The following is a 26,833-nucleotide window of genomic DNA, read 5'->3' as shown; positions in this document are numbered from 1 at the left end:
CACCAATGAAACCTCCTTTAATTATATTTATATTTTAAATGTTGTTGGGACTTGACCAAAAAGTAGTGCAAAGGTTACTGTGGTGGGATGTTTTGTTTGAACTTCACCAATGTTATAATCATTCAATTATCTGATCAGATGATCAATAGATCAACAGTATAACATGTCAAAGCGAACGAATATAAATGGCTTATCATTTGATACAGATAATGATGTACAAACAAACGCCATTGCATCAACTACTCAACAACCATTGCAATCAATGGTAGTCAATGGTGACATCAACAACAATGGTCATTATAATAATAATAAGGTCAATGATAATCAACGAGTCAACGATGGTGATGATGATGATGGAGAGAATGAAGAAGATGATGAAGATAATGTTACCACAGTGTCATTGGGCAGTGATTCACAGCAACTTGATACAGATCTAGATTATGATAATGATGATAATAATATCAATGATAAACAGAATAATGTAGATGGTCATGTTGTTGATGATGCTGTCAATGATATCGATAATCTTGTTGAAGACCATGATGATGTTTATTATGAAGATGATGTCGATGTCCCCCATCAACAACTACTACAACTACAACAACAGACATCAAATAACAAGTGCGGAACGTATGCCATTGTCTTAATATTATCAGTATTTGTAGCTTTTATAGTTGGCATGGTTCTAACAACACCATCAAGTACACAAGAGACGTAAGTGTTTGTGAGGTCCATTGAGATTGATTGGCAGTCCTGACTGACCCATCCATCCATCAATCCAGATTGATCAAACAAGTTTGGTCATTGCCGCCTACAATCCAAATCACAACATTCAATCAAGCACTGGTGGACAAACATAATCGATATCAAACTACTTTGTTCCGCGATGATAATGCACCGCTCAACATTGGTATCGGCACTGAACAGCTGATCCAACAATTCCAAAGTCATTATGCGCCACTACGTAGACGTGCCGCCTCTAAGCCACTGTCCATTCATCTGTCGGCACCGGCCAACAGCAAGAATGACATTGACCAACTCCTCAATCAGTTCTATCACGACCTGTTCAAGGTGGACAGCAACGAATGTCTGGTGCGCCCAGCGCCTTTGGACAAGAGCGACCTGCAGGCGATAAACAGGATGGTGACCGATGTCAACAAGAAATGCAAGCGAGCAATGTTCATTATCGAAGCTGGAAATGCTGCAGACATGGGCCAGCTCGATGCAATATTCGACGGCGCGCTCTCTGCGCCCTCAACTCGACCAAATGACTTTAGTAGAGTGTCGCTGCCTGCCAACCATACCTTTATCGTCGTATCCAGCATTGGACAGCAACAGTTGACCGAGTATATTGATCAACAACTACCAGTGTCCACCGTCAAATCAGAAGGAATAAGCTCCAATCACTTGGTGTCGTTGGAGAAGATTCTGATCGATGAGACAAAGAAGCATTGGGAACATCGTCTTTGTACCAGGACTACAAAGATGATACCATTCGTCATCCGAACAACAAAGGAAGAAGAAAGGTTAGGTTGAATCGACAAGAAAGAATAGAGAAGGATACTTTAATACAGAAAATATAGATGAACTATGTTTGATTGATTGGTTGATTGATTGCGCGAGTGTATGGTCTGAGCCAACCTTGGCCGTCCGTCTGGTTGGTTAATTGATTGATTGATTGATGTAGATGATGATGATCCTGATGTGAGTGTCTACTCAACCTTCTTCTTGGACACAACAGAGAGCATGATGAACCAAATGAACTCAATAAAGAATGTGAACATTGCTCTCAAATGTGGAGGAGTGTATGTAAACTATTGATTGATTGTGTTAGGATCACCTAATCATGATGCTACATGCTACACTAAACATACATTGATAATCTGAGCGATTGGCCATATCTTCCAGTTCTCCTTGAGTGTTGGCAAGAGGCTAAAGTACAACTTCAAAATGATCGCGTTTGGTTTCCTGTCCAACAATGATGTCACGACATAGAACAGTATGTTGATGAATGGTGCATAGATCAGTTGATCTACAATGATCTGTTTGGTTTGATGACAAATGTAAGGGTTAACATGTCCTAACTCCCTCTCGGGATACGCGCTTAAACATACCTTGCCATAGACTTGATACTTGTCTTTGATATTCCTAAAGAGTCGATCAAGTACTATATACCAATAATGACTGATTGGTGAAGAGACTAGTCCCCAGATAGCAAACTTGATCACTCTGGACCAGTCCACTCTTCTTCTCTCCACAACACGTTGAGCAATCAAGTTTGAGAAGAAAGCGATTGAAGCCGATGTCAAAGCCTGTAGTAGTAGTAACCATATCGATAATCAGCATCATGCCAGCCCTCATCATTCAGTGATTGATTCAAACATTCATTCATTCATTCATTCATACCTTTGTCGGAACAGGATTATTCTTCAACTTTCTCATGTACCACGATGTGGCAGCATCTACTATAGTCTGAGGCTTTGAGTTTGACATGATCTCAATTCAAGTTATTATTAATAATCACTCTATTTATATCTTTATCTCTCTCTTATCAAGTAGTAGTAAGTAAATTGAATGAACTCAATCAATGCACCCACTTCATCATCTTCTTTCCCTCCATCCACCATTCACCCAACAACACTCTGGTTAAAAACAAGCAACAACAACATCTAATAGATAGCTGTGTGTTATTGAACTAAGAGAGAGTGAAGAGAGAGAATGTGTGTTATAATCATATATGTCCATAAAAGGTTGCGGGGCTGTCAAGTTCACAGAACACACACGTTCAAAAACCCCGTTGTTTCGGTCCAAACAAATATATTAAAAATTACCTTATTTGTAAATAATAAGATAATTATTCCTTTTCCCAATTCAAATCCAACTCGGACGATGTTCAAGAGACCCATTTATTGAGTCACAATTCGGAGACCGACTCGACTTAATTGCAGACTAAATACCGAACCCCTAAAACTTCCAACACTCATCGGGTACGGTACCATTTTGATTTGAAATCAATAAATATCCCAACTAAGATCATTTATTAAACATATTGTTTCATTACCTTAAATATACAGTATTGTACATATAAATAAGATAATTAATGACTTAAGACACGTAAACACATATTCTTTGAACAAACACACACACACAACACTGTTGTATTCATTCGTTGCCGTCACCCACCCACCAACCACATCAGCCCATCTCGGTGAAATTGAACGGGCAGATCTTAGCATCATTGCAACAACAACAACAACACTTGTCATCCAATTCATTATTAAAAGATATTACTTATAACAAAGATATTCAATTCAATCAAACATGGCTACAATGACGACTATTCATCATCAGAGTCATGCCAATGATGTACAGGCAACCATGTTACATACTACTACGATGGCAATGACTGCTGCAACAACAGCCACAGCAACAGCCTCAGTCAATGCTACGGCGTCAACAACAGCAACAACAAACAAAGATAATGAATTGTCTGTGGAGAGAACTGGAATCATTAGATTCTGTGTATACGTGCTCACCAAGAAGAGAATGAGAGCATTCATTCTCCAATTTGACTATCTCAATCATAAGATGATTGTTAGTAGACGTGGCAAACAACTCAAAGCCATCCTTTTCAATCAGTTACTTGAGCCACTCCTCTGTCCATTCGATCCAACTCTCATTACAATTAACACTTCAGAGCCCAAAACGTATGTTATAGAGTTGTCCAACTCTCTGGTCAATGTATCTAACCATTCCAATCAATCTAGATACACTATATATAGTTCAAACAATGTTGAAAGAGTTGAATTGAATAGGATCATTATTGATATCAAACGTAATCCATTGTTGGTAGCATGTCCGGTATGTGCCCACCCTCAATCAATCATTCAAACATTCAATCAATGATACTAACTATACTGTCCATGGACACTCAGTTCCTCGAGGTCAAGCTATACCAAGGGGCAGTCCAGAAGAAGGGAAAGGTCAAATGGTCACATAGATGGTTCGAAATTGAACAATTACATATTAGTTGCTTCAAGAAGAAGGACTCAACACTACCAGTGAATGTAATACCATTGAAGGGACTCACCGTCAAACAATTGGAACCAAGCCATCTCTTCCTTAGGAATGGAGTACGCACCTTCCATTTCAGAACAGACACCGAGGCACAATGTGACACAATCTACTCCAAGCTAGTCTCACTCGGAGTGTAAGTAGTCTATCTTCTCAAGGGGGCTACACCTTGGCGACACGCTCAACTGACTGTCATCATCATCATAATCCAGACAAAACAGGATCTTTGGAGCATTCAAGGAGGACAGGAAGAAGTCACTCCAACTACTTCCATATGTAATGACCAAGAAGTATAATCCAATCAACTTTAAGGCACTGCATAATATGTTGACAAAGCCGAATATTAAGTTGCAGGATCTGCATTTCAGTAGCTCAACGACAGATGACTCGCTGAGTAGACTGCCCACCAAGATGGTGATGCAGCCAGTGGCCTACAACAAGAACATCCGAGCATCAGTACGACAACTGATACAAATGTACAATAGCGCAATAGAGACACAATCAACAACATCATCATCTACATCATCCTCATCTTCCCTCAATCAAAGTCAGAGTCGGAAATCAGAGACTGTTTATACACAACAACAAGTACTACAACGTGTCAACTCTTTAAATAATGTACAATTCCTTCCTCAACAGACACCAGCTGTCGCGACTGCTGCCACTGGAAACGCACCAAATGTTGCCCAACTTATCGATCATGTGGACAACATCAATGAATCATGTGATACCATTTATCGATGGATCACGAGCAATAAGGAGACACTTGGCGCAGATGACTACCAACAACTGTTGAACGATGTGGATCGTGTCGCAGTTCATCTTCCAGACATTCGCAGGGAGCTGCCAGGTGCGACATCAGGACATGTACAACACATTGACTCCTCTTCCTCAACCTCATCACCTGACCGCGTCATTGAGAGCAAGGACTCGATGACACATGTATTCAACGACATTGACATTGGCCCAACATACTTGTCCGAGAGCTACAGCACATGTAGTAGCTCATCGGGCAGCAGTGATGATGAGTACAGTGTCAATGGCGAGGAGTTGGAGGAAGAGCAGGAAGCAGAACACTATGACTCCACCGTTCAAGTCAATCTCAATGTCTCACCTTATCAACAACCGAGGCGAAGTGATCAAAGATGTATAGACGACATTGGTCTCGACTCGAGAAGAGAGCAATACACAAGTGGTTGACTTTTGTGGCAACTCATGTACATAACATAACAAGACTGGATGAGGCGACGTGGCTTGGTTTGGTTGATAAACTGTTTGGAACAGTCTCCTCCTAATCACTAGTTTATTGGGTATGGTTATAAATGAGAGAGAGGTACACCGTTGGCAGACAGCTAGCTAGGGTAATGGGTAATGGGTAATGGATAAGGGTTGGATGGAGGCAAGAGTAGTAGTAGGGTAAGGGTTGGAGGCAAGGGGATAGGAAGGGTATAGGGGATAGGGGATAGGGGATTGTTTGTTGTTGTCATGCTAATGAGTCCGGACTGAATGAATGAATGAGGGTTGGACAAGGGGCTCTAGACGCCTTAGTCAGAGTGTGGAAGGTTGTGGCTCATTGAAATAGTGTCGGCTTGGGGCTTTGGTTCAGCCTTTCTGTTGTGCTGGAGGTGACTTCGAACTAAATGTCCGGCGGCGAGCGCAGACATCAGGGAAAGTTCACCAGCCATAACAGCGCCGGCAACTACTCGGGCGAGCTGCTCAGAGTTGGCGCCGGGACGCTCGACGTTGGCGCCACGGATCTTGAGCAGGTCCAGACAGGCAGACTGGGCGGGAAGGTGCGTGCCACCGCCGACAGTGCCAACCTCGATCGAGGGCATGGTCACAGAGATGTAGAGGTCCTTGCCATCGTTGAAGGGCTCCATCAGAGTGATACAGTTGGAGGACTCGACGTTCTGGGCTGGGTCCTGACCGGTGGCGATGAACAATGCTGTGACAATGTTGGAGGCGTGTGCGTTGAAGCCTCCAATGGAGCCGGCCATGGCCGAACCGATGAGGTTCTTGTCAATGTTGAGGCTGCACAGGGACTGCACGGTGGTCTTGAGGACGTCGCGAACAATGTCACCACTGATGGTGGCCTCGCAAACGACGGACTTGCCACGACCGTCCAACCAGTTGGTGGCCGATGGCTTCTTGTCAGTGCAGAGGTTGCCCGAAAGTGACAGGACCTCCATCTCTGGGAAGTACTCCTGGATCACCTCGAGAGCCTTCTCCACACCCTTGCTGACCATGTTCATGCCCATGGCGTCTCCGGTGCTGGACTTGAAGCGCAGGTACACCAGACGGCCGGCCATGACGATCTTGATGCTCTTCAAACGGGCGAAACGCGATGTGGAGTTGAAGGCGGTGGCGATCTGATAGAAGTTCTCCTGGGTCTCGATCCAGGTCTTGAGCTCGGCGGCACGTGTCACCGATGGGAAGCGGCAGACTGGTGCACGGGTCATGCCGTTCTGGAGAATGACCGAGCGGGCACCGCCCGACTTGGTGATGGCCTTGCAGCCACGGTGTGTGCTGGCCACGAGACAGCCCTCAGTGGTGGCCATAGGGATAGAGACGAGCTTACCGTCCAGGAGCAGGGGACCAGCGACACCGACGGGGATGGGGATGTAGCCAATGATGTTCTCGCAGCAGGCGCCCAGCACCTTGGTGTAGTCGTAGTGGTCCAGTGGCAGGTTGTTGAGGGCGCGGTCAAAGTCCACCTCGGATGAGTTTGGTGCGGGCACGGCGGGGATATTGGAGGGGTCCTCGCCGGAGGCGGCAGCCTTCTCGGCGGCAGCCACCACAGCCTGTGCGTGCAATGCGCGCTTGTGCTCCTTGTTCAAGTCACGGGCTAGCAGTCTGCGACGGATGTGTACGGCACGTGTGTAGTTGCCTGGCAGACGTGTCTCCAAGTTATGTGGCTGGATCTCTCCCTTATCGACCATCGATATAATCTCCTCGTCAGTCTTTGTCTCTACAGTACCATTGCTCTTTCCGTTCTTTGCCACTGGTGTCTCCTCCTTGACACATGATGGTGGCTTATAGTTCTAAGTAAGTTCATTGTATATGTTTGAATTAGTATGGGTTGGCAATAGAGTGTGTAACCGTGGCTGTGGTCGTAGCCACTCATCTGGACTTACATCATTGTTGGCGCCAGTTGAGAACAGGCGTGCCTGGATACCGATTGAGTTGGCTGAGGAGGTACCCAACACTCTATACATTTGACGGATTGATGTTGACAACATATTTGTGTATTATTACTTCTAGATTGTCTCTATTTTATGTGTACTATACAAATGTAAAGAATGAATAGAGTGTCAGAACTACATTGTTTGTTTCAGAAGTGAGGCCTTGGGTGGTGGTGGGTGAGTGAGTGTGGTGTCGTCTTTGATTGATTGATCGACAACCCCACCGCTACCCAAGGCCAGTGTATGTGTGTGACTGTTCATTTACACATACCTGTGGTTGATTGATTGATTGAATGATGATGGATAGTGATGAACGAGGGTTGATGTGAATGAAGTGATGAGGGAGAGACGACAGAATGTTTGTTTTGGAGGGTGTTCGTCTTGAATGAAGATATATAGTAATATATATATAACAGGAGGTAATATTTATTTATGTATGTGTGAATGAATGATAATGAGTGTCGATCGTCTAGAGATGATTTTGTTGGGGTAGCTAAGGTTACTCGGTTCTTCAGTATCAACACAACATAGCAACTTTATCACATAGTTGAAGAAGATAGAGAACCACACACCCCTTCTTCTTCACTTTTATCTTGAATATAATTCAAATTAAATACTTATTATTAGATTTTTTTGAAAAGGTCTAGTGATGATCATAGGTCCCACAGAAAAGACCACTATCAGGTTTGATCATTTTGGAAGTCCCGTTTTTGCAAAAGGACCAATCTTTCACCCATCGTTGTTGTGTTGGATGAAAAAAACCAAAACTCACTAATCTAAACAACGCAATAAAGTTTATGTGAATGAATGACTTGTTTGTTGTGTTAGATGAAGTAAAATGAAGTGATGGATGAAGTGAAGGGTGTTATACATTATTGATTGAGGGTTTATTAACACTTTATACTTACTAATTAATATTATATATATATATATATATATACCAAAGAGATAAAGATAGAGAGATATGACTGAGGAAGAAGAAATATTCGAAGATGGAATCATATTTGCCTCGGCAAAGAAGTATGTCATCCATCAATCAATCATTGTTTGAATGAAACATACATCCATCACTCAATCAATCAATCAATCAGGATGTCATTCATGATTTGATTGAATATGATTGATTGAATGAATGAATAAATGAATGAGTGACGGACGACATGTGATGATCAAAGGGAGTCCCTAACATATTCAAACAAACAATATTAGGAATCACATTACAATGTTGGAGGAGTTCTATCAACAGAGATTGAAGAATAAGACATTCAACGCAAATATAACGGATGCATTGGGAAACACTCCATTACATTACAGCGCAACATTTAAGCATTTGGAGTGTTGCAAGCGTCTGCTGGACTTGGGCGCCAGCGCAAACATCCAGAATCGTGCCGGTGAGACACCATTGCACAAGGCCGTCTGGTACAACAACACCAACATCGCCGAGCTCCTCATTGAGAAGGGTGGCGACGTGTCCATCTGCAACAACTCCAAGCAGAACGCTCTTGGTCTTGCCAAGTCTGCCGAGATGAGATCACTCATCCAGCAGGCACAGCTTGGTATGTATTGCGTCGAGCCAAGGCTAAGTCGTCCACTCACTGACACATACTCAATCAATCAATCAATCAATCAATCAATCAATCAATCAATCAATCAATCAATCAATCAATAACAGCACTCAAGTTCAACCCAGAGGACTTTGCCGACGACGATGATGATGATGAGCAGGACCCTGGCACAGCAAAGAAGTCAGTCACATCACACTCACAGTTCCACGCAGACATGGTTGCTGATGACAGTGATGACGATTAGACGGCGGACAACAAATGGCAGTATTATTAATAGCATCTGTCAACAGGCGCACTCTGCAACTCAACATATACATATACATAGATCTCCACCAAACATCCTCCATCCATCCACATCCCCGTATTTAATCAACAACAAACAATTTGGACAGAATGTACATTGATGTATACATCCTGCAACCTTAAGCTTGTATTATTATATTATTATTATTATTATTATTAATAAAGTATCCACTCTCTAGAGAAATAACCAAATACCAGTCAAGAACAGTCGTATTCATGAGATCCTGGAACATTCCTCCAAGTCCACAGCACATCATTATCCCATCCAGTCATTTTCCAGGATCAGCGTCATTTCCCAATCTGGTGGTGGTGGTGATCATCATTGGATTGGAGTTACAGGACGAATTGCCAAGCATGTCATTCAGGCTGACATTAACTTGAAGTAAAGCGTGTCTCTAGGCGTCCATGCTTAACTCAAAGGAGTTCAGCCCATTCTTGGATTGTTGTACGATCGACAACTTTTTTGCACATGGGATTCCTGATTTGGTTCAAAAAACTGGTGATCAGTCAGGTGGCACACACCGCTTGACCCCAAAGGCCCCATTTGTCAGGCCTTGCTTGACATCGATCATGATCGTTTTTGTCATTCTCCTAGAACAGATCATGTAGGATATTCATGTGTTCGTGAGTGTTGACGTTTGCCAAGAGGCGCGGACGTGGCCCTTCACACATCCACGCGAGCATGTACACCACCTACCGATATATCATGAGTGTCAATCAGTCAGACATTCAGCCAATCAGTCAGTCATCAGTTGACACCTAACTAACTATTCATCGAATATATAACATAATATATAAGAAAGAAAGAAGGAGGAGGACACATGATGGCTACAACTACCACTTACCGTCACCTCGTGGTGATGGTCATAATCATGACCACTGCCATTGTCTCCACAACAGTCGGAACTAACGAGCCAACATACGTACATGTGGCCAACTCAAATCCTACGAGGACACTCTACTTGACTGCCGCCACGCAGTTCCTCGACGTGGTCTATGCCACCGCGCCCATTGCCGACGTCTCAGAGTACACATACTACTACTCAGGCTTCACCATCAAGTTGATATGTGACGCTTCGCTCAACTGCTCGTCGAGCGCACCGACAGAGTTGCCCGCACCACTCACCCCAGACGCCGGCCCGACGCCCCCTGCCGAGGGCGCGTCCTTCACCATCACACCCGCGCAACTCAATATCAAGTACCGATCGGCCACGCCAGCCGACGATCTGACCGCCCTCACCACGGGCAACCCGCGACTCAACTTCACGTTTGTCGACAAGCAAGCGGCCGTGCTCCAAAAGACTCAGTTTGGCGGCGAGTATGAGGCCACCCCAGAGGGTCGCCGATTCCTCTCGCTAAGGTCGCCAGGAGGTGAAGACCGCGGTCTATGTAATGTCCAAACCTTCATGGAAGCCACAGACAATGTGTATGGACTTGGCAGCGCGTGGCTAATGTCTGGCTACTTCAACACGAAGCCTCTACAACTGGTGGCTGGCAACTACACCAATGGCGTGTTCTTTGGAACACTTGGCGTCGAGGTGGCCAACGCCACAATGATCACAGTGAGCGATGCCTACAAGAACGAGTCGCCGGCCAAGCCCACCAGTGACAAGATCATCTGTGAGGCCGCGGCCCCCTATGTTCCCGATGTGAGCTCGCTGTACACAAAGTACCCGTTCAACGCAGGTATCCCCGAGTCGGTCGTCTTCTCATTGGTGTGCACCAACAAGACTGAGGGCGGCCCTCGCTCTCCATCGTCCGAGGGATACATGCTTGAGCCATATAACCAGGAGTATCTGACCACGCCACTCATCCCTGATGCGCCAATCATCTACCTCAATGAGAACGTCACCTACTCCATTTTCAAGGTTATATCCACCAATCAAAATCAACAAGTTACCTTTGCCTATGGAAGCTACAATCGTATTGCCGACATTAATTATGGTACAGGAAGTAAGTGTTTGATCGTCTGGGGGGACTATTCCAGCCCCAGCCCCAGCCCCAGCCCACCATCCCCGCTCTCATATATACTAACAAACAATCACAATGTAACAGCTGTCCTGAGCACACCAGCAATCGATGCCGAGACCCAGGCCATGCAATTGGAGTACCCTACAACTGGTATGCCACCCTTGCCACCATTCGTGTCAGAGTTCAAGGTGTCAGTCACTCAACCAATGTACAAATGCTCATTGTTGATGTCCTATGTGGTGAGGATCGACAAGACTATCATCCATATCGAGGACGATCCACTCTCACACTGTGTCAGCGACAATGAGTTGAAGTTCATTGTCACTGTTCCCAAGGTACTCTTGCGTGAGGTGGGCTCCAGCCTGCTGTGCAACGTCACACTGGAGCTATTCAATCTCCAGGGTCGTGTTCAGACATACACAGTGGACACGGCCATTGCAATCAACAATGACCTCCCATTGGGCTACCGTGATGGACTAAGTGTGGCCCTGAGCAACTACGCCTCGGGTGTCAACACCAAGCCCAGCCCACAAGTGATCACTGTCAACACCAAGTACACCAACCTCAGGCAGACATTCGAAGCTCTGACCTACCCAGACATCACTCATACATTCGATCAAACGTTGTTGCCGGCAACTGGTGGCGTGAAACTGAGATACCCCTTTGGCCTGGTCGATGGCACGTTCGTGACAGGCACCGTACAATACCAGACATTGATCCCACCCCTCACCGATGTGTTGTTCACGACGACTGTCAAGGTGGGCGACTCACCCGCAAACCAGAACAAGATGTACTCGCAGCTGAGCGGCAGCCCCAGTGCCGGTATCGACAGGTCTGGCCCCGCACTCAACTCCTTCATCATTGACATGCAACAAGTTCGCAACACCACGATCACCTTCACCATGTTTGATGCGACTGGAATACATTGTTGTGAACTGGCCGTTGGACCATACACCAAGACCTTCTATGCCCAGGACATGTTGGGCAATGACCTCAAGAATGCTACGTTCTCACACATCTTCATCATGAACCAGCCATTCTGTGGCTACGCCGCCACATTGCATTGTGTCGACAAGTTGCTCAACCCATCATCATACTCATCGGGTGACGTCTACTACAATGCGGCCACCAAGGCACCAGTCCAAGTACCCTTTGTTCGATGCCAGTTCCCATTCGATGAGTCCACACCCGTGCCCGTGCATCTCCATCTCAACTACGACTACGACGACAACAACAACAATGCGCCACTCAACACATTCTACATCTCGCTCTGGTTCACCCAGCTCAAGCCTAGCGCGGTGCCCTTTGATCCCAAGCTCAATCTGGATTGCGATGACCCCGACCTATCGGGCACTTTGGACATGGTTAAGGACACTACCGAGCTTGAATTCAAGCTCTTCCGCACGCAACACAAGGACATACTTACCCTCAAGTCCACGACTTGCAGGCTGTCGTTGTACATGGACATCAGTGAGGGATCGTTCGACTACCCACACGAAGAGCTCAACTTCCTGCTCGGTCGCAATAATGGCAACTACCCTAATCCGGCAGTGATCCACGTTGCCAACATGGGCGACTCAAAGCCGCCTGTCGTCGAGTCAGTGACCGCCACAACATCGGGCATGGTGACCACAGTCACGGCCACAGTGACAGACGTCTCTGACCTGGCCTACGTCGAGATCACTCACTTTGACACGATGCAGCCCGTGTCATGGGTCGAGTCCCTGTCACCCCTGGCCGACTCACACGACGTCGTCTTCCAGATCGACGTGACTGAGCAAAACACCCTGTGCGGCGCATACAACCGTCGCTTCTTTGTTAGCAAGGCATGTGATGTGTTTAACAATTGCCAAGAGTGGTCCATCATTGACTCGGAGCTACAAGAGGAGAGGAAGGTACAGAGCTCGACAACATACACTCCCACGGGCAGTGGACCCTCAATCACCTCGTTTGACTTTGCGCCACGTGTGGTCGATCCACGCGTCGGCGCCGATGTGGTGTTCACGATGAACGTGGCCAGCGATGGAGTCATCCCCCTGTCAAAGATTGCTCGTCCAGTGGTGTCTGTCTACGAGACACTGTACTTGGATGGACTCCAATGCACAATGGACTTTGTCAACGATACATCTATGACTTGCAACATCATGATACCACCCAACTTTGGCCGTTTCCTCAATGCCAGCACCATCTCTGTGAATGGCTTGGCCAGCGTATGTGGTGATGTGCGCGGATGGACTGCCCCAATGCTCGCCGCTCGCAGCTTCCCTGACAGGATCATCTATGATGATGGCACGCCGGTTATTACACTGTCGCCAAGTCCCACCACTACGACCGCCACACCAACAGGCACACCATCGCCTGCCAAGAATGTCTCGATCAACCCCGTGCCCATCGTCAAGTACTCTGACAACAGTTTCATCTTGACTGGCTCCAACCTGGACACGCTCACCGAGTTGAACATCTCTGTCTACTACGTTGTGCCACCTGGCGTCCCCATCCCCGGCTCCAACTCCCGCGCCAGCTCAGGTCGCCGCCACAACATCGAAGCACCAATGCTCATCAATGGCACTCAGGTACCATATCCATTCAAGTACAATCCACTCAACGCTACATTGGCATTGATCAACCTTACTCAGATGCTCACCGTTGACTACCCAGTCTTTGTGGAGATCAAGGGCCAGGCACAGCAACAACAGAATGTCCCAGTCTACTTCTGTCCGAATGACTGCACATCCGCAAAGAATGGCCTGTGTCTGAAGAATGGCACATGTGTGTGTGGCACCGAATGGACTGGCATCGACTGCTCCATCAGCAAGTTGGTCAAGTGTCCAAGCAACAGTCCGGACAACCTGTGCTCGAACAAAGGTTCCTGCTCAGTGTCCATGTTGTGCCAGTGTGGCCCAGGCTGGAATGGACCGGGTTGCGAGGTCGCAGCCCCACTGCCCACGGCTGACAAGCCAAGCCCACTGGGCGTGCACATGGGCGATACCAACCAGCCAACAGTGACCTTTGACAACTTTGATGAGTTGGTCAACAGCGAAAGCAACGACAATGGCACAACGACAACAGTCAAGGTATACAAGTCATCCAGCTTCAAGGTCCAGTTCCTGTCACTGCGCGAGATCAACATCAACAACGATGTGGTAATCGAACACTTCTTTGATCAGATGGACATCGAGAGGAAGGAGGACAATGTGTATGAATACACAGCACCCAAGCAATCAGGAGCAGTTGGCACCATCAAGGTCACACTCAAGCGTTACTTGTCCGCCGACTCATTCCAATGGATCAACGAGACTGTCACACTGGCACCCAACACCGTCAAGTATGGTGTGTCGTTCAAAGGATACCCATTCAAGTCCAAGCTCAACAGTCTCCAGCTGACATGGTTGATGGAGGCCAGTGGCGAGGCTGGATGCAAGTACAACAGCGACCTGCCATTCCTCTCTGGAACTGAGAGTGACATCAGATACGTCGTCCTTCCACTTCACCAACTCAGTCTGTTTGGACGATTCCCCAACACAGTCATGGTCGATGGTCGTCCAGCCCTAGTATCCAACAAGAAGATCTCATCCAACACTACCACAGTTGAGATAGGTGTAGAGATACCCTACTTCACACAACTTGATATTGATCCAGACTTTGTAAGTTGCCTTACATCACATCATTCAATCACTTCCAAGTATTAACACAATCACATTATAGAGTGTACTTGTAAATCTTAATGAGGGTCGCAAGGAACCTGTGTGCGCCGCAAGTAGTACATCGGATAGGAGGTGGGTTCTCATTGTTGCCATTGTCGTGCCGGTTGTTATAGTTGTATGTGCCATTGTAGCAGGTGCCATCTATTACTTCAAGTACCGCTCATCAGGACGTCTGGCAGTGTTCCATCTCAAGAAAATGACAAGTCTTGGAAAGTATTAGTTCTAAAGTATAATATGTATTGTTTAATAAACTATGCCTGATGACTGTGGACCAGGACATTAATGATTGATTGCTTGATTTATCAGTTGTGGCCACGTATCCAATATGGAGAGGAAGTTGTTGGGCATATGGCGCACATCTTTGGGTGGTTCCTCTCATACACCTCTTGGGCTGGTTCCAGGTCTTGGATTTTGGTGTGGCCACATGCGGTTGTCAATGGATCCCTTCTGGTAATGAAGTGAACTGTGTCACTACTCCGATTTTGGTACTGAAGGAATCTTGGAGGACCCTCCCATTCAAACTCATCATAGTTGTCATTAGCGTAGAGGATCGGGGCTGGGCATTTGGGGTTGATTGTGATGATTCGTGTGGGGATGAGGGCTGGCGGGTGGACTGGTAGGTCAACAAATGGAGATCGATTGAGAATTGAACGGACTAGAGCAGCCCTTGTTCCAAAGATATATCCACATTTGGTACGAATGTTGGCGTAGGAAATATCCGTTATTGGATTGGGTTGAGCAATTATCAGTGTAGCGCGACCATTGATAATAACAAAACATGAAGGAAATCCGATTGTTTCGGTCATGTCGAGGAAGGTCCAATCATTATGAGCCCTTATGACCTGATCCACTGCGTGTCTTGCGGACGCTCCACATACTACCATGACCTTTGGCGATGCCATCAATAGTCTCTGGGCTTGAAGCTCTTTCCCCTGGCCATGCTCCACGTTACCAGGATGTGGTGCACCTAGTTCATTTGGAACTCCGGTGTACGGGAATATATCGCTCAGGAATATTCCCTGTTTGGTCATCTCGTCTACATCTCTCAACAGACGTTTCTTAACATTGGAGAATGTTTGAGATATTTCCGTGTTGTCTTCAGAGAGCATGAGATGTTGGTCACTGACTGGGTAGGACATGATGACACCAACCATCCATTGTTGTTGATAGAAGTTGTCGTAGTTGATGGAGTTGCAATTTCCATTACACAGCCACACCTCGGGTCTCGGTCGTTCAGCAAGGTTCGGCTCAGGCTCAGCAAGGTGTGGTAACTCCTCATTGGTTGCTGTTTGTGGACCTGCAGGTGGTACCCACTGATTAATCGCAGGATGATAATTAGCCGCATCACGGAGGAGAGTACTCCAAATCCATGTGTGCAAACCCGGTCTCGTATTAGCTCCATTTGTGGATGATAGGAGATTGGTTCTCCATATGGGCGCATTGTCATCAGGTTCGTACGTAAACATTTGACCAGGTTCGGGAAGAGGTTGAGCAACTAGTTGTGGTTGTGGTGGGATCAAGTTGTCAAGTTGTTCAGCTATTGCTTGATATAAATTGGGATGCTCTCCCCTCAGGTTTCTGAACACTGTCTGGAAGATGAGCAAGTGTTCAAGGGGTAGTGCATTGAGATGGTCAAGGATGAACAGCTGGCACAGATTAGCCAACCCCTGAATTCCATACATAGTTGACGCGGCCAACAGATTCAACGAGAATAACAATGTAGGATCATTATCAAATTGAAGCGTTTGCACATTGTCCCTGTATATCCTGTTGATTGATTGATTGATTTATTTGTTGATTGAAGAGTGAGAAGTGGTGGTTTGGGTAGGGGACTATTCCTGATCAAAGAAACTTATTGATTGATTGATTGATAAAGATACATACCATTCAAAAATGGGATCCAATAGTTGTTGAGGGAGTTCAATTTGATATTCACGTGTATCTGGATTGAATTGTAACATGTTGCCAAGGTGAGGAACTCGAATGGCTAGGATACATCTGTGTGCTGCATATATTTGACCATCATTGGAATGTAATGTGACATCGGAGAATACATTATTGGCCGCTGCAGCGGCCCCATCAACCAAAGGTGTAGGCATCAACAATCCAATATCCTCCATATTAATATATTTATATATTTATAATTATTTGATCACTATTAATAACAATACTAGTATGATAGAGTAGAAATGATTTACATGTTAATTGGATGATATAACCTAAATAAAAATATCTTTAAAAAAAATTCATGAATTACTATTTGAAGTTCATTGTTTATCTGGGACAATTCCAAAAAAAAAATAGATGAGTGCCAACCTCATCATCTGATCAGATGTTGTTCAGTGAATAATGACAGTTATTGTGACACATGTACTCATTCGAATTAGATGAAATATCTCAGACCCTGGATGCCTATTATTGGGCGACACTCTAGCTCAACCGACGCGTCCCTTTGACTTCGTACTTGTACCCTCCACTCGCACAATCAATCAATCAATCACATACTTACTCGTTCCCAACGCGCTTGTTACTCTTACTCTAGGGGAAATATACCCGATGTCATCAACTCGATCAACAATGGGTATCATATTCAATGACAGCCTAGCCCAGTGACTTAGTTGATCGCAAGTTTCATTCAATCAATCAATCATTCCAACAATCAATCATACCATTGTATCACTACAACCTTAGATGATATCTACGCTACTACTACTACTTCTGTTGTTTGGTGGCACAGTGTTGGCCGCCGATGAACCAACTACCTTTGTTTGTCTCGTGTCCAACCCAGGACAAACACTCAATCTAACATACTCGCCACGTTATATTGACGCATGGGCTGTGGCTCCATTGTCAACTGTGAGCGAGTATGTATATACCTTTGCCGCAGCAGACTCCTACGACTTGACCTTGGTGTGCAACAGAGGTACCCCTACCAACAACTGCACGACCAACTTGTTGGCATCCAACTACCTCACCGTGCCCATCACCTCGGACAATGGCGCGCTCACATCCGAGGGCGAACCTTTCACCTACACACCCAGTACACTCACGATCAAGTATGGTGATGGCACGCCCGATGACTCGGTCGCCGGCCTCAGTCTCACCACCGGCAGTCCCAAGTTCAACTTCACCTACCACGACCGTCTCAAGCCCAAGTTCATCAAGGCCCAGTTCGAGGGCGGGCTGATCAGCAACGCGACCGGTGTGTACCTTGGCTCGACAGGCAGCAGCACAAGCCAGTGCTATGTTAGCGCGTTTGTGGAGGCTACAGACAACCGACTCGGCGCGCACACGGCCAGCCTGGGCCGGTGGGTCAACACAATGCAGCACGTCTCGGGTACATACGCCACTGGTGTCTTTTACGGCCGCCTGGCCATTGATGTCGATGTGTCGCCCGATGCCAAGTCCATTCCACTCACCTTGAACGACTTGTACAGCAACCCTTCGAACCCCGAGACCTCGCGTATCCCCATGTTCTCATGTGTCGTTGCCGAATGGTCCATACCAAGTGTTACTCCACTGATGTCCGATGCACTGTATCTCAGCAGCCAGTCACTGGGCATCGATGCCCCAGTGTTTCTAACAGTGATCAAGAGTGTTAGACCCAATCAACAATCACCATGGCCCAATGGATGGAGTGTGAACTCAGACACATCGATATCATTCACACCCAATCCGAATGATCGACATGATAAGCCATTACTTTATCTCAACTCCACAGTCTACTATACTATGTTCAAGGTGCTCCGCTACAATGGCAATGCAACTGCCACACTCAAATATGATGACTCTGCCAACAACAAGTATGTCTCACTTCGTAGTATAGTTCCAAGTATGTATCATTTTGATCAATGTCCATGCTCCATAATAATTCCATTCACTAACTCAATCACTCCAATCTAGCTGAAGCCAATCGTCCAAGTGGCACATCAGCCCAAGGTGTCGGTGTTTATGCCTCGGCTGTAATGGTCGAGCTGCCTGCTTTGGGATCAATGTCCGTGAACTTGGAGTATACCTTGCCAGTGACCAATTGTCTTTTGTTGACATTCGTCAGAGTGTCAGTAGGCTCCACATGGATCTACAACAATACCAACGCTGCAAGATTGTGTACCAACGAAACAACTTGGCAGGTGGTGGTCACCGTGCCAATGAATGTCATCTCAGCCATTGGCGGCGACATCAGATTCTTCTTCTACGATCGATCCGGCTATGCCTTCGAGACCGTCTACACAATGAACCTGCTACCTGGCTCAGCCACACCGAACTACCAACGACCTGTGACCACCACCATTGTCTCATCCTCCGTTCCCTTGACCCCGAGCACACTCACCGTCCATGCATCATACGTTGGGCTACAAGCTTATCGCGATGGACTCACCGATCCTTTGTTGGAGCATGGAGTTGACAAGTTCTATCTTAACAACTTGTTCTCGACCAGGCTGCCATTCCCCTTTGGGCTGGTCAGTGGAAGGATTGATCAGGGCACTATCGAGTATGAGACAATGTTGCCTCCATATCCACCAGGAGGCTACAAGTCAACCATTAAGCTGGGCCAGACCAATGACTACCTAAATGACTTGCAAGGACAGTTGGCAGCGATCATTGACACCTCTGGACCCGCACTCAACGCCTTCACCATGGACGTGTCATCCAACTCCACGCTCACAGTCCAACTCACACTATTTGATGTGTCTGGAGTACATCGATGTGATCTCACAGTTGGCCCTTACAAGAAGACGTTCTACGCACAAGACATGTTGGCCGAGGATATCAAGTTGGCCTCATTCACGTACTCAGTGGTAATCAACAAAGTGTTTTGTGGATATCCTGTCACGTTGATATGTGTTGACAAACAACTCAATCCATCAGAGTACCAATCTGGCGGCTACTTCTATGATCCAGCCACCACTTTACCCACGGCCATACCCAGCGTACCATGTCCACTGGACCCTTCCCTTGCAGTTCCACTTCATCTCGCTGTGGACTACATCAACAACACCGACATCACAGTCAGTCTACTCTTGCTCCAGGTCACACCTACACCACTCCTCCAGCCACCAATCGTCAACTTTGAATGCTCCAACTCATCCAGGTCATTCCAACATACATTACAGCTTGATCAAACTCAATCTCTGTCAAACATGATGTTATACAGAAGTAATCAATCAATCAATATTCCAAACGATAGCAAGGCAACAGATTGTCGACTGACACTCAATGGCTACACTCATGATGATCTGCATTATCTTCTAAGACAGTATGATGGTGACTTTGACAATCCTGCCTCGGTTACACTACTCAACCCCCTGGACTCCCGACCTCCATCATTGATTGATGTCACTTCCACAGTTGATACAAACACAAACATTGCGATAGTGAATGTTGTCCTGGCAGACTCCTCAGACCTCTCATTAGTGGAGTTGACTGTGTTTGATACATTGCAGCCCATTCCACAAGTCCTCCGAACAGTGCCAGCCATAGGATCACGATCGACCACATTCACAATCAATGTATCATCACAGATGAACATCTGCAAGAGTGCCAGTGTAAAGTACTTTGTCAACAAGGCATGCGATGTGTATAACAATTGTCAACAATGGACTGCGTTGGACTCTGAGAGGTTCCCATCTGGCAGCAAAGTTCAACTTGGCGACCCTTCAAAGTTCATCACTATGGGTGGGCCTCAGATCACATCATTCAGCTTCACTCCAAAGATACTGGACCCGCGTTACAGCGCCAGAGTGGTCTTCACAATGGGTGTGACTTCCAACACTCCCCTATCCAACATCTCGCTGCCAGTCGTCTACCTCAAAGAGACCATATACTTGGACGGTTACAACTGTACAATGAACTTTATCAACTCCACACACATGACATGCATAATGGATGTGCCGAGAATGTTTGCTCGATTCCTGCAGGACAACACCTTCTCTGTCTACGGTCTGACCAGTGTGTGTGGCGAGGTCGCGGGGATGACTGGACCCCAACTGACCAACCTGGGCACACCCAACAAGTTCAACTACAATACCTTCCCAGTGATCGACCCAATCCCTTTGATGAAGCCAACTGATCGTAGCTTCATTCTCACTGGCGTGGACATCAGCTCCATCAAGGTATCGGATATAGAGGTGTTTGGTATCACCAATGGAGGATCAACAGTCTCTGCCACATCACAACGCTTCGATTATCCTTTCACATTCACTTCGCTTACGGCCACTTCAGGACGAGTAAGCCTCACAGACGATGCTCCATCATTCACCCCGGACTACAAACTCTATGTTCAGATATATGGAGGTGTCCACCAACAGAGCATCCCGCTATACTACTGTCCAAACGATTGCACTAGCCCTGATCATGGTGTGTGCCAGACCAACAACATCTGTCTGTGTAGCAGTGATTGGACTGGTAGCGACTGCTCGGTCAACAAGTTGGTTAAGTGTGCGAGTGATCAGGAGACTACGAGATGCTCTGGAAATGGCGCGTGTTCATCCTCAATGATCTGTCAGTGCGAGCCAGGCTGGAATGGTCCCGGTTGCGACTTTGTTGTGCCTTCAAACACGAGTGTGTTGAATGTGACCCTGGGCGAGCCCAACGAACCTGTGGCTACCTTTAGCAACTTTGATCAACTGCTCAACACCTCGGACAAGGTTTACCAATCGTCAAGTTTCAACATCCAATTCCTAATGTTGCAAGAGATGGGAAGCGATGAAGTACTGGTGCGCAACACTTCCCTCAGCAACCTGTTGCACATGAAGGCATTGCCCGACAACACCTACGAGTACACATCATTGGACAACAGCACAAACAACAACATTGGATGGATCAATGTGACCATCAGGAAGAACACAGAACCAGAGAGCTTCATCTGGATCAACGAGACGTTCAATCTACCGGCCAACACAATTAAGTTCACCGTTCACATGGCCAACTATCCATTCAGGTCCAAGCTGAACTCACTGGTGCTCACATGGCAGATGGAGAGTATTGGTCAACCTGGCTGCCAATATGGCTCGCGTGACCCAACCCTCGCTGGATCATCCGAGCTCGACCTACGCTATGTTCTCATGCCATTGGCAGGAGTTCAGATGTACGCCAGGTTCCCCAACACAGTACTTGTCGACTCTCGGCCAACCATTGTATCAAATAGAATGTTGTGGACCAACGTCACAACACTTCAAGTTGGAACAGTTATTCCATACTTCTCCACCATCGACATTGATCCAGACTTTGTAAGTTGACCTATCCCGGAAACATTCAACTCAATCATTCGCTCACACTCAAACACATGTAGAGTGTCCTGATTGAGTCGTATGACAAGAGTACCCATGAAGCAACATGCTCAGCTCAAGGCGTGGAAAAGAAGGACAAGAGATTGATGATCATTCTTGCCGTAGTGATACCATTTGTAGTGATGGCAGCGATAGTGGGAGGATTGATCTACTTCTTCAAGTACAAACGTACTGGACGTATTGCAACATTGCGTCTACGTAAGCTGGCAACAACTGGTAAATTTACATTATAATGTTACCAATTACTGTTTATAAAAGTACTGTGACGTAGTTGAATGAATTTGTCCCAGGTTATAATGCTCACTCTTGACATCTGGTCCATCACCAACAAGTGTATGTTGTCCATCAAGTAAATATGGTGTCTCCACATAAAGTGGACTGTTGCTTTCTCTCCATTGTGGGGCTATCAATCAATTAGTAAACATCGATTGGAACGAGAGATGGACAAAGAAGAATGAGAGAAGCAGAAGGTGATCGACGTCATGGAGGTCATGGCAAAAGCAGCATCCGACAACAATTGGTCTTGAACAAAAAAAGGCATCTTTGCTCAAGCAACCAATACCCAGTGTGATACCTAAGGTAAAGACAGACAATGAGACCTCACCTTATTAAACTCCAGCACCAACATTAACGACATCTATTTATACTACAAAAACTAACAAGATGCTCTCAAACATCCTCTCCATAAAGTCTGAGCTCGGGGAATTGCCAAACGAGTCAGAGTACTCAATCGACTTGTCGCCCTTGGCAACTATAATACTAGCGACCCAGGGTCCAAGTTCATAGTAAATGAAATGCTCTCCTTGGGCTTCTACTCGTCCAGTTGATCATTCGCGATCACACCCTCAAACACATCTTTGGCGTATAGTGATGAACAGTTGGTGGAAGAGATTGATCCTAATGGTGTATTTGAAGTTTAAGGTTAATAAATTGATTTATCAAGCTAATAACAGTGACAATTGTTACTTCCATGTCATGGTATAGAGTCTTCGTAGTCCTCCAATTGATTGGCCTTCAACTCGTTCATGTTGGTCCAACAACGAGCAACACCACTTCCACACCGTGATCCTTCTTCAATTCGGCATTTCCACCATCGACGATTGGCACTGGATAGACATATGCCACCTGTCAAATAATGTCTGGATGTCTAGTCTTTGTCTCCTTCTCGAATGATAAACCGGCCGCTTGATAGAGCATCTTGTTATTCTCAGTCCTCTTGAGTCGCCACGATGACTCCACTGCCATGAACCTACATGGCGCACCACTACCAATGTCGTTCAGGTAGTCCAGCGAGTTGACGGTGTCCTGGACGTAGACCTTCAATCTCGAATCGTCCTCTATCTCTTTGTTCACCTTGTCATTGACCAGTGTCACCTTGTCCACAAACAGAACCAATCTGATGTCGTCCTCGCCTGCTTGGAATGAAAGATAGGTGCCGAGCTCCTTGAATGCAATGTCGATCGCCTTCTCTGGATTGAACTGAAGTACCAATGTTGATATGAGTGGCAGTATCAATGACCTTCCAGCATTCTTTGTCTAACTAGGCTTCTTCTTATGATAGGCTGTCTTTGGTGACCATAAGTTTAGCACAGGAGCAGCATCACTCTTGCCAGCTGTGGCAGACAGCTTTAACCATGGATGTGAGAACTCCTTAAAGTGTTCGGCATTCTTCAGATGTTGGAGATATCGGGTAAGTGAGTGGATCACTCCAATCAATCAATCAAACAATCAATCAATCAAACATACCTTGCGATAACTTTTCTGTCCATGTTGATAAACTGGAAGGTCAGATTCTTGATCCAGCTTGGACTTCTTTGTAGTTGTTGGTGCAGAATAAGTTGCTTTACGCTTAAATGTACTCTCATCAAAGTCTGGATTGGCCACGATTGACACTCTATATAAACTCTGATTGTACAAAAAGAGAACTTGTCACTGCCCTCCATAATCTATTGTTGACCATTCACCATCTAATGTAACATACATCCATTAGTCAATCAATCAATCAATCAATAATCATTCCATCCATCATCAATGGTGTACATACCTGTATAAAGTAAATCTTGGAGTGCCATTCAAAGAGGTGCATTGATACAGTGATGTGAGTGAGGAGGGGAAGGCCAGAGAGATGAAAGAGAGATATAAGTAGTTTGGTTATTTGTAGGTTGGTGTTGATAATAAATGAGAATTGTGTCAATGGACATTTATTATGGATACCCTACTAGCAAGGTTGGTTGGTTGCATGAAATGGTGAGATTGGCGCGCCAATGAAAGAGAATGTGATCAAGCAAAACGGACTGCGTCCCAGCCTGTGCCTCGACTTGTAATGGAACAGCACGTCATGTAGGTGGAGAGGGTTCCCTCCATGAAATTCTGGTGATGTGTAAGAAATATTAACATATTGACATTAAAAATTATAATGGCAACTTATGATGGTGTCTGAGGAATCTGACCACAATGTCCTTTCCCTCCGAGGATGAGAAGTGGTAGTGGTACCTCTCCCCTAGTCCTACAAGAGTATCTTGTCCATATTTTGGAGGGACAATGGGAGCTAGGTCGTCCCCATGATGGTGAAGGTTCTCCAAGGTAGAGAACTCATAGTTGGCAAATACGTTCAATACCATGATCCTTGCTTGTTGGTTCAAGACACTCTCTGGGAGATCATGACCTGCAAAGGCGATGTCGATATGGATAGAGTCTTCTTGGTCATCCTCATTAATAATTGTATTACTAGACATCTTGTAGATACACATACGTTCTTTACGACAGACGGGTCCTTCAAAATGTCATTCAGACTATTCTGTCGTAGACTGGGTAATAATAAATATAAACTGTCTAGATTATTATTACAAAAATAATAAGATGTTGTCTGATGATTATTTTAGTATTGGAAAGAAATATTAAAGTATCAATGAACTGTGTTTGGATTGGAGCTGATGAATGATGGTAGATTAAGTCAGAGAGAGTGATTGAGTCATTCCATTCTTATACTAATAATCTAATATGGATATCACTACTTAAAAAGGTAGTGACCACCAAATTGAGACATTAAGGCTAAATTGAAGTTCAATTACCCACTACTAATATAGAGTGTCCTGATTGAGTCGTATGACAAGAGTGCCAATGAAGCTACATGCTCAGCTCAAGGCGTGGAAAAGAAGGACAAGAGATTGATGATCATTCTTGCCGTAGTGATACCATTTGTAGTGATGGCAGCGATAGTGGGAGGATTGATCTACTTCTTCAAGTACAAACGTACTGGACGTATTGCAACATTGCGTCTACGTAAGCTGGACGTATAATGTTACCAATTACTGTTTATAAAAGTACTGTGACGTAGTTGAATGAGTTTGTCCCAGGTTATAATGCTCACTCTTGACTTCTGGTCCATCACCAACAAGTGTATGTTGTCCAGCTTGTGTAAAATTCCTGTCAAAGTACTGCCTCCACACTTGATTATCAATCGAGATATGTTGGCATCCTTGAACTGTTGCATTAGTTTGGCGTCTCGATCGATGTAATGTTGATAGTTGTCCAATACCAGTGTGCGGACGTGTCCTTTGAACTGATCATTGCGTGGAAGTATGATCGTTCGGTTCTGAAACTCGATTCGTAGTAATGTCAATCGTTGGACACGACACTGCTTGAATGTGTCTGGGCCGATCAATGTCAACAGCTTGTTATTATATGTGATCGATGTGAGTGATCGAGGCAGTATGTCAGCAGACATCAATGGCTGGGAGTAACAATATCCAAAGTCCATATGAGTGATTGATTGAGGCAACACCTTTGGCTTCAGTATCTGATCGAACATATTACTGAGGCGAAGAGATTTGAGGGTGGAGGGCAGTGTACCAACCTCCATTGGTTGATTGAAATAGTAGCCAAGGTCCAAAGATTGTAGGTTTGCTGGCAGCATGTTTGGACTCAACATGCAATCAAAGTTATGGCCATACTCTATCTTTGTGAGGGACCGCGGGAGTACACCCGGGGCGAGAGATGTGTTGAACATGCGACCAAACTCTAATGTTGCCAAGCGAGGTGGAAGTGCTCCAGCTTCAATAGTCTGATTGAATTCATATCCCAATTGCAAATGGGTCAAAGAGTCGGGGAACGAGCCTGGGGCGATCGTTTTGTTATAGTTTGCCAACCAAAGATGAGTCAGAGATGATGGCAGGGAACCTGGTATGATCTCACGTTTGAAGCCTTCGTTGAGGTAGGTTGTGAGCGATGCTGGCAGTGTACCCGGCATGACTTGTTTCTTGTAATCTTGGCCAAGGTACAGAGTCTTCAATGATGACGGCAAGCAACCTTCAAGTTGGCAACTGTATTGGGCACCAAAGATCAATGATTCTAGATGACGAGGCAATGATCCTGGCTTTAAAGGTTGATTGAACTCATTGCCAAAGGTGATGTTGGTGATGGAGTCGGGGAGATCGCCTGGTTCGATTGCGACGTTATAAGTATCGTTGAATATGAATGTCCTGATATTGGATGGGAATGACACCGTTGACAATGGTTTGTTAAATCCTCTATGCATAGTAGCCTTTGATTGACTGTGAACTCTTGTGTCCCAAGGATGATCATCAGGGTTTGGTAAGATTGTCATGTCTGCTCATCAAATAAGATATTAGTAAGTGATTGAATGGTTCAATGATTGATTGATTGAATGATTGGTTGAACATACCATATGTAGTACATGTATGGAATATGCTTAGATTGTTTAGATTGAATATATCACGGTCGTG

General features: G+C 45.7%; 11 protein-coding genes across 11 annotated transcripts; 5 read left to right on the top strand and 6 right to left on the bottom strand.

The window, feature by feature from the left end:
* Positions 1–262: 262 nt before the first annotated feature.
* SAMD00019534_085310 (hypothetical protein) lies at positions 263–1,536 on the top strand (the record flags this gene model as incomplete). The annotated part of the gene is made up of 2 exons (XM_012896422.1): positions 263–714; positions 783–1,536. The coding sequence occupies 2 exons, from the start codon at positions 263–265 to the stop codon at positions 1,534–1,536; spliced, it is 1,206 nt and encodes a 401-aa protein (XP_012751876.1).
* A 176-nt stretch (positions 1,537–1,712) lies between these two features.
* Positions 1,713–2,493, bottom strand: SAMD00019534_085300 (hypothetical protein; the record flags this gene model as incomplete). The annotated part of the gene is made up of 4 exons (XM_012896421.1): positions 1,713–1,814; positions 1,875–2,042; positions 2,115–2,312; positions 2,407–2,493. The coding sequence occupies 4 exons, from the start codon at positions 2,491–2,493 to the stop codon at positions 1,713–1,715; spliced, it is 555 nt and encodes a 184-aa protein (XP_012751875.1).
* Positions 2,494–3,353: 860 nt separating this feature from the next.
* Positions 3,354–3,560, bottom strand: SAMD00019534_085290 (hypothetical protein; the record flags this gene model as incomplete). The annotated part of the gene is made up of 1 exon (XM_012896420.1): positions 3,354–3,560. The coding sequence occupies one exon, from the start codon at positions 3,558–3,560 to the stop codon at positions 3,354–3,356; it is 207 nt and encodes a 68-aa protein (XP_012751874.1).
* Positions 3,561–3,588: 28 nt separating this feature from the next.
* SAMD00019534_085280 (hypothetical protein) lies at positions 3,589–5,274 on the top strand (the record flags this gene model as incomplete). Its single annotated transcript, XM_012896419.1, has 4 exons — positions 3,589–3,707; positions 3,768–3,861; positions 3,936–4,210; positions 4,287–5,274. 4 exons carry the CDS (start codon positions 3,589–3,591, stop codon positions 5,272–5,274), a joined length of 1,476 nt encoding a protein of 491 aa, XP_012751873.1.
* Positions 5,275–5,618: 344 nt separating this feature from the next.
* SAMD00019534_085270 (hypothetical protein) lies at positions 5,619–7,289 on the bottom strand (the record flags this gene model as incomplete). The annotated part of the gene is made up of 2 exons (XM_012896418.1): positions 5,619–7,115; positions 7,209–7,289. The coding sequence occupies 2 exons, from the start codon at positions 7,287–7,289 to the stop codon at positions 5,619–5,621; spliced, it is 1,578 nt and encodes a 525-aa protein (XP_012751872.1).
* Positions 7,290–8,220: 931 nt separating this feature from the next.
* On the top strand, positions 8,221–9,065 carry SAMD00019534_085260 (hypothetical protein; the record flags this gene model as incomplete). Its single annotated transcript, XM_012896417.1, has 3 exons — positions 8,221–8,276; positions 8,466–8,812; positions 8,929–9,065. The coding sequence occupies 3 exons, from the start codon at positions 8,221–8,223 to the stop codon at positions 9,063–9,065; spliced, it is 540 nt and encodes a 179-aa protein (XP_012751871.1).
* A 931-nt stretch (positions 9,066–9,996) lies between these two features.
* On the top strand, positions 9,997–15,019 carry SAMD00019534_085250 (hypothetical protein; the record flags this gene model as incomplete). Its single annotated transcript, XM_012896416.1, has 3 exons — positions 9,997–11,077; positions 11,180–14,739; positions 14,801–15,019. 3 exons carry the CDS (start codon positions 9,997–9,999, stop codon positions 15,017–15,019), a joined length of 4,860 nt encoding a protein of 1,619 aa, XP_012751870.1.
* An 82-nt stretch (positions 15,020–15,101) lies between these two features.
* SAMD00019534_085240 (hypothetical protein) lies at positions 15,102–15,953 on the bottom strand (the record flags this gene model as incomplete). Its single annotated transcript, XM_012896415.1, has 1 exon — positions 15,102–15,953. The coding sequence occupies one exon, from the start codon at positions 15,951–15,953 to the stop codon at positions 15,102–15,104; it is 852 nt and encodes a 283-aa protein (XP_012751869.1).
* A 1,537-nt stretch (positions 15,954–17,490) lies between these two features.
* SAMD00019534_085230 (hypothetical protein) lies at positions 17,491–22,321 on the top strand (the record flags this gene model as incomplete). The annotated part of the gene is made up of 3 exons (XM_012896414.1): positions 17,491–18,631; positions 18,703–22,028; positions 22,091–22,321. 3 exons carry the CDS (start codon positions 17,491–17,493, stop codon positions 22,319–22,321), a joined length of 4,698 nt encoding a protein of 1,565 aa, XP_012751868.1.
* Positions 22,322–23,216: 895 nt separating this feature from the next.
* On the bottom strand, positions 23,217–24,174 carry SAMD00019534_085220 (hypothetical protein; the record flags this gene model as incomplete). The annotated part of the gene is made up of 4 exons (XM_012896413.1): positions 23,217–23,557; positions 23,630–23,756; positions 23,835–23,900; positions 24,133–24,174. 4 exons carry the CDS (start codon positions 24,172–24,174, stop codon positions 23,217–23,219), a joined length of 576 nt encoding a protein of 191 aa, XP_012751867.1.
* A 1,221-nt stretch (positions 24,175–25,395) lies between these two features.
* SAMD00019534_085210 (hypothetical protein) lies at positions 25,396–26,664 on the bottom strand (the record flags this gene model as incomplete). Its single annotated transcript, XM_012896412.1, has 1 exon — positions 25,396–26,664. A coding segment is annotated over one exon (1,269 nt), but the record flags the coding sequence as incomplete, so codon positions are not given.
* Between the last annotated feature and the right edge of the window lie 169 nt (positions 26,665–26,833).

The sequence above is a fragment of the Acytostelium subglobosum genome (assembly GCF_000787575.1).
Source record: "Acytostelium subglobosum LB1 DNA, scaffold: scaffold18, whole genome shotgun sequence".
Classification (NCBI taxonomy): Eukaryota; Evosea; class Eumycetozoa; order Acytosteliales; family Acytosteliaceae; genus Acytostelium; species Acytostelium subglobosum.
This window is presented reverse-complemented; position numbering and strand designations above follow the sequence as displayed.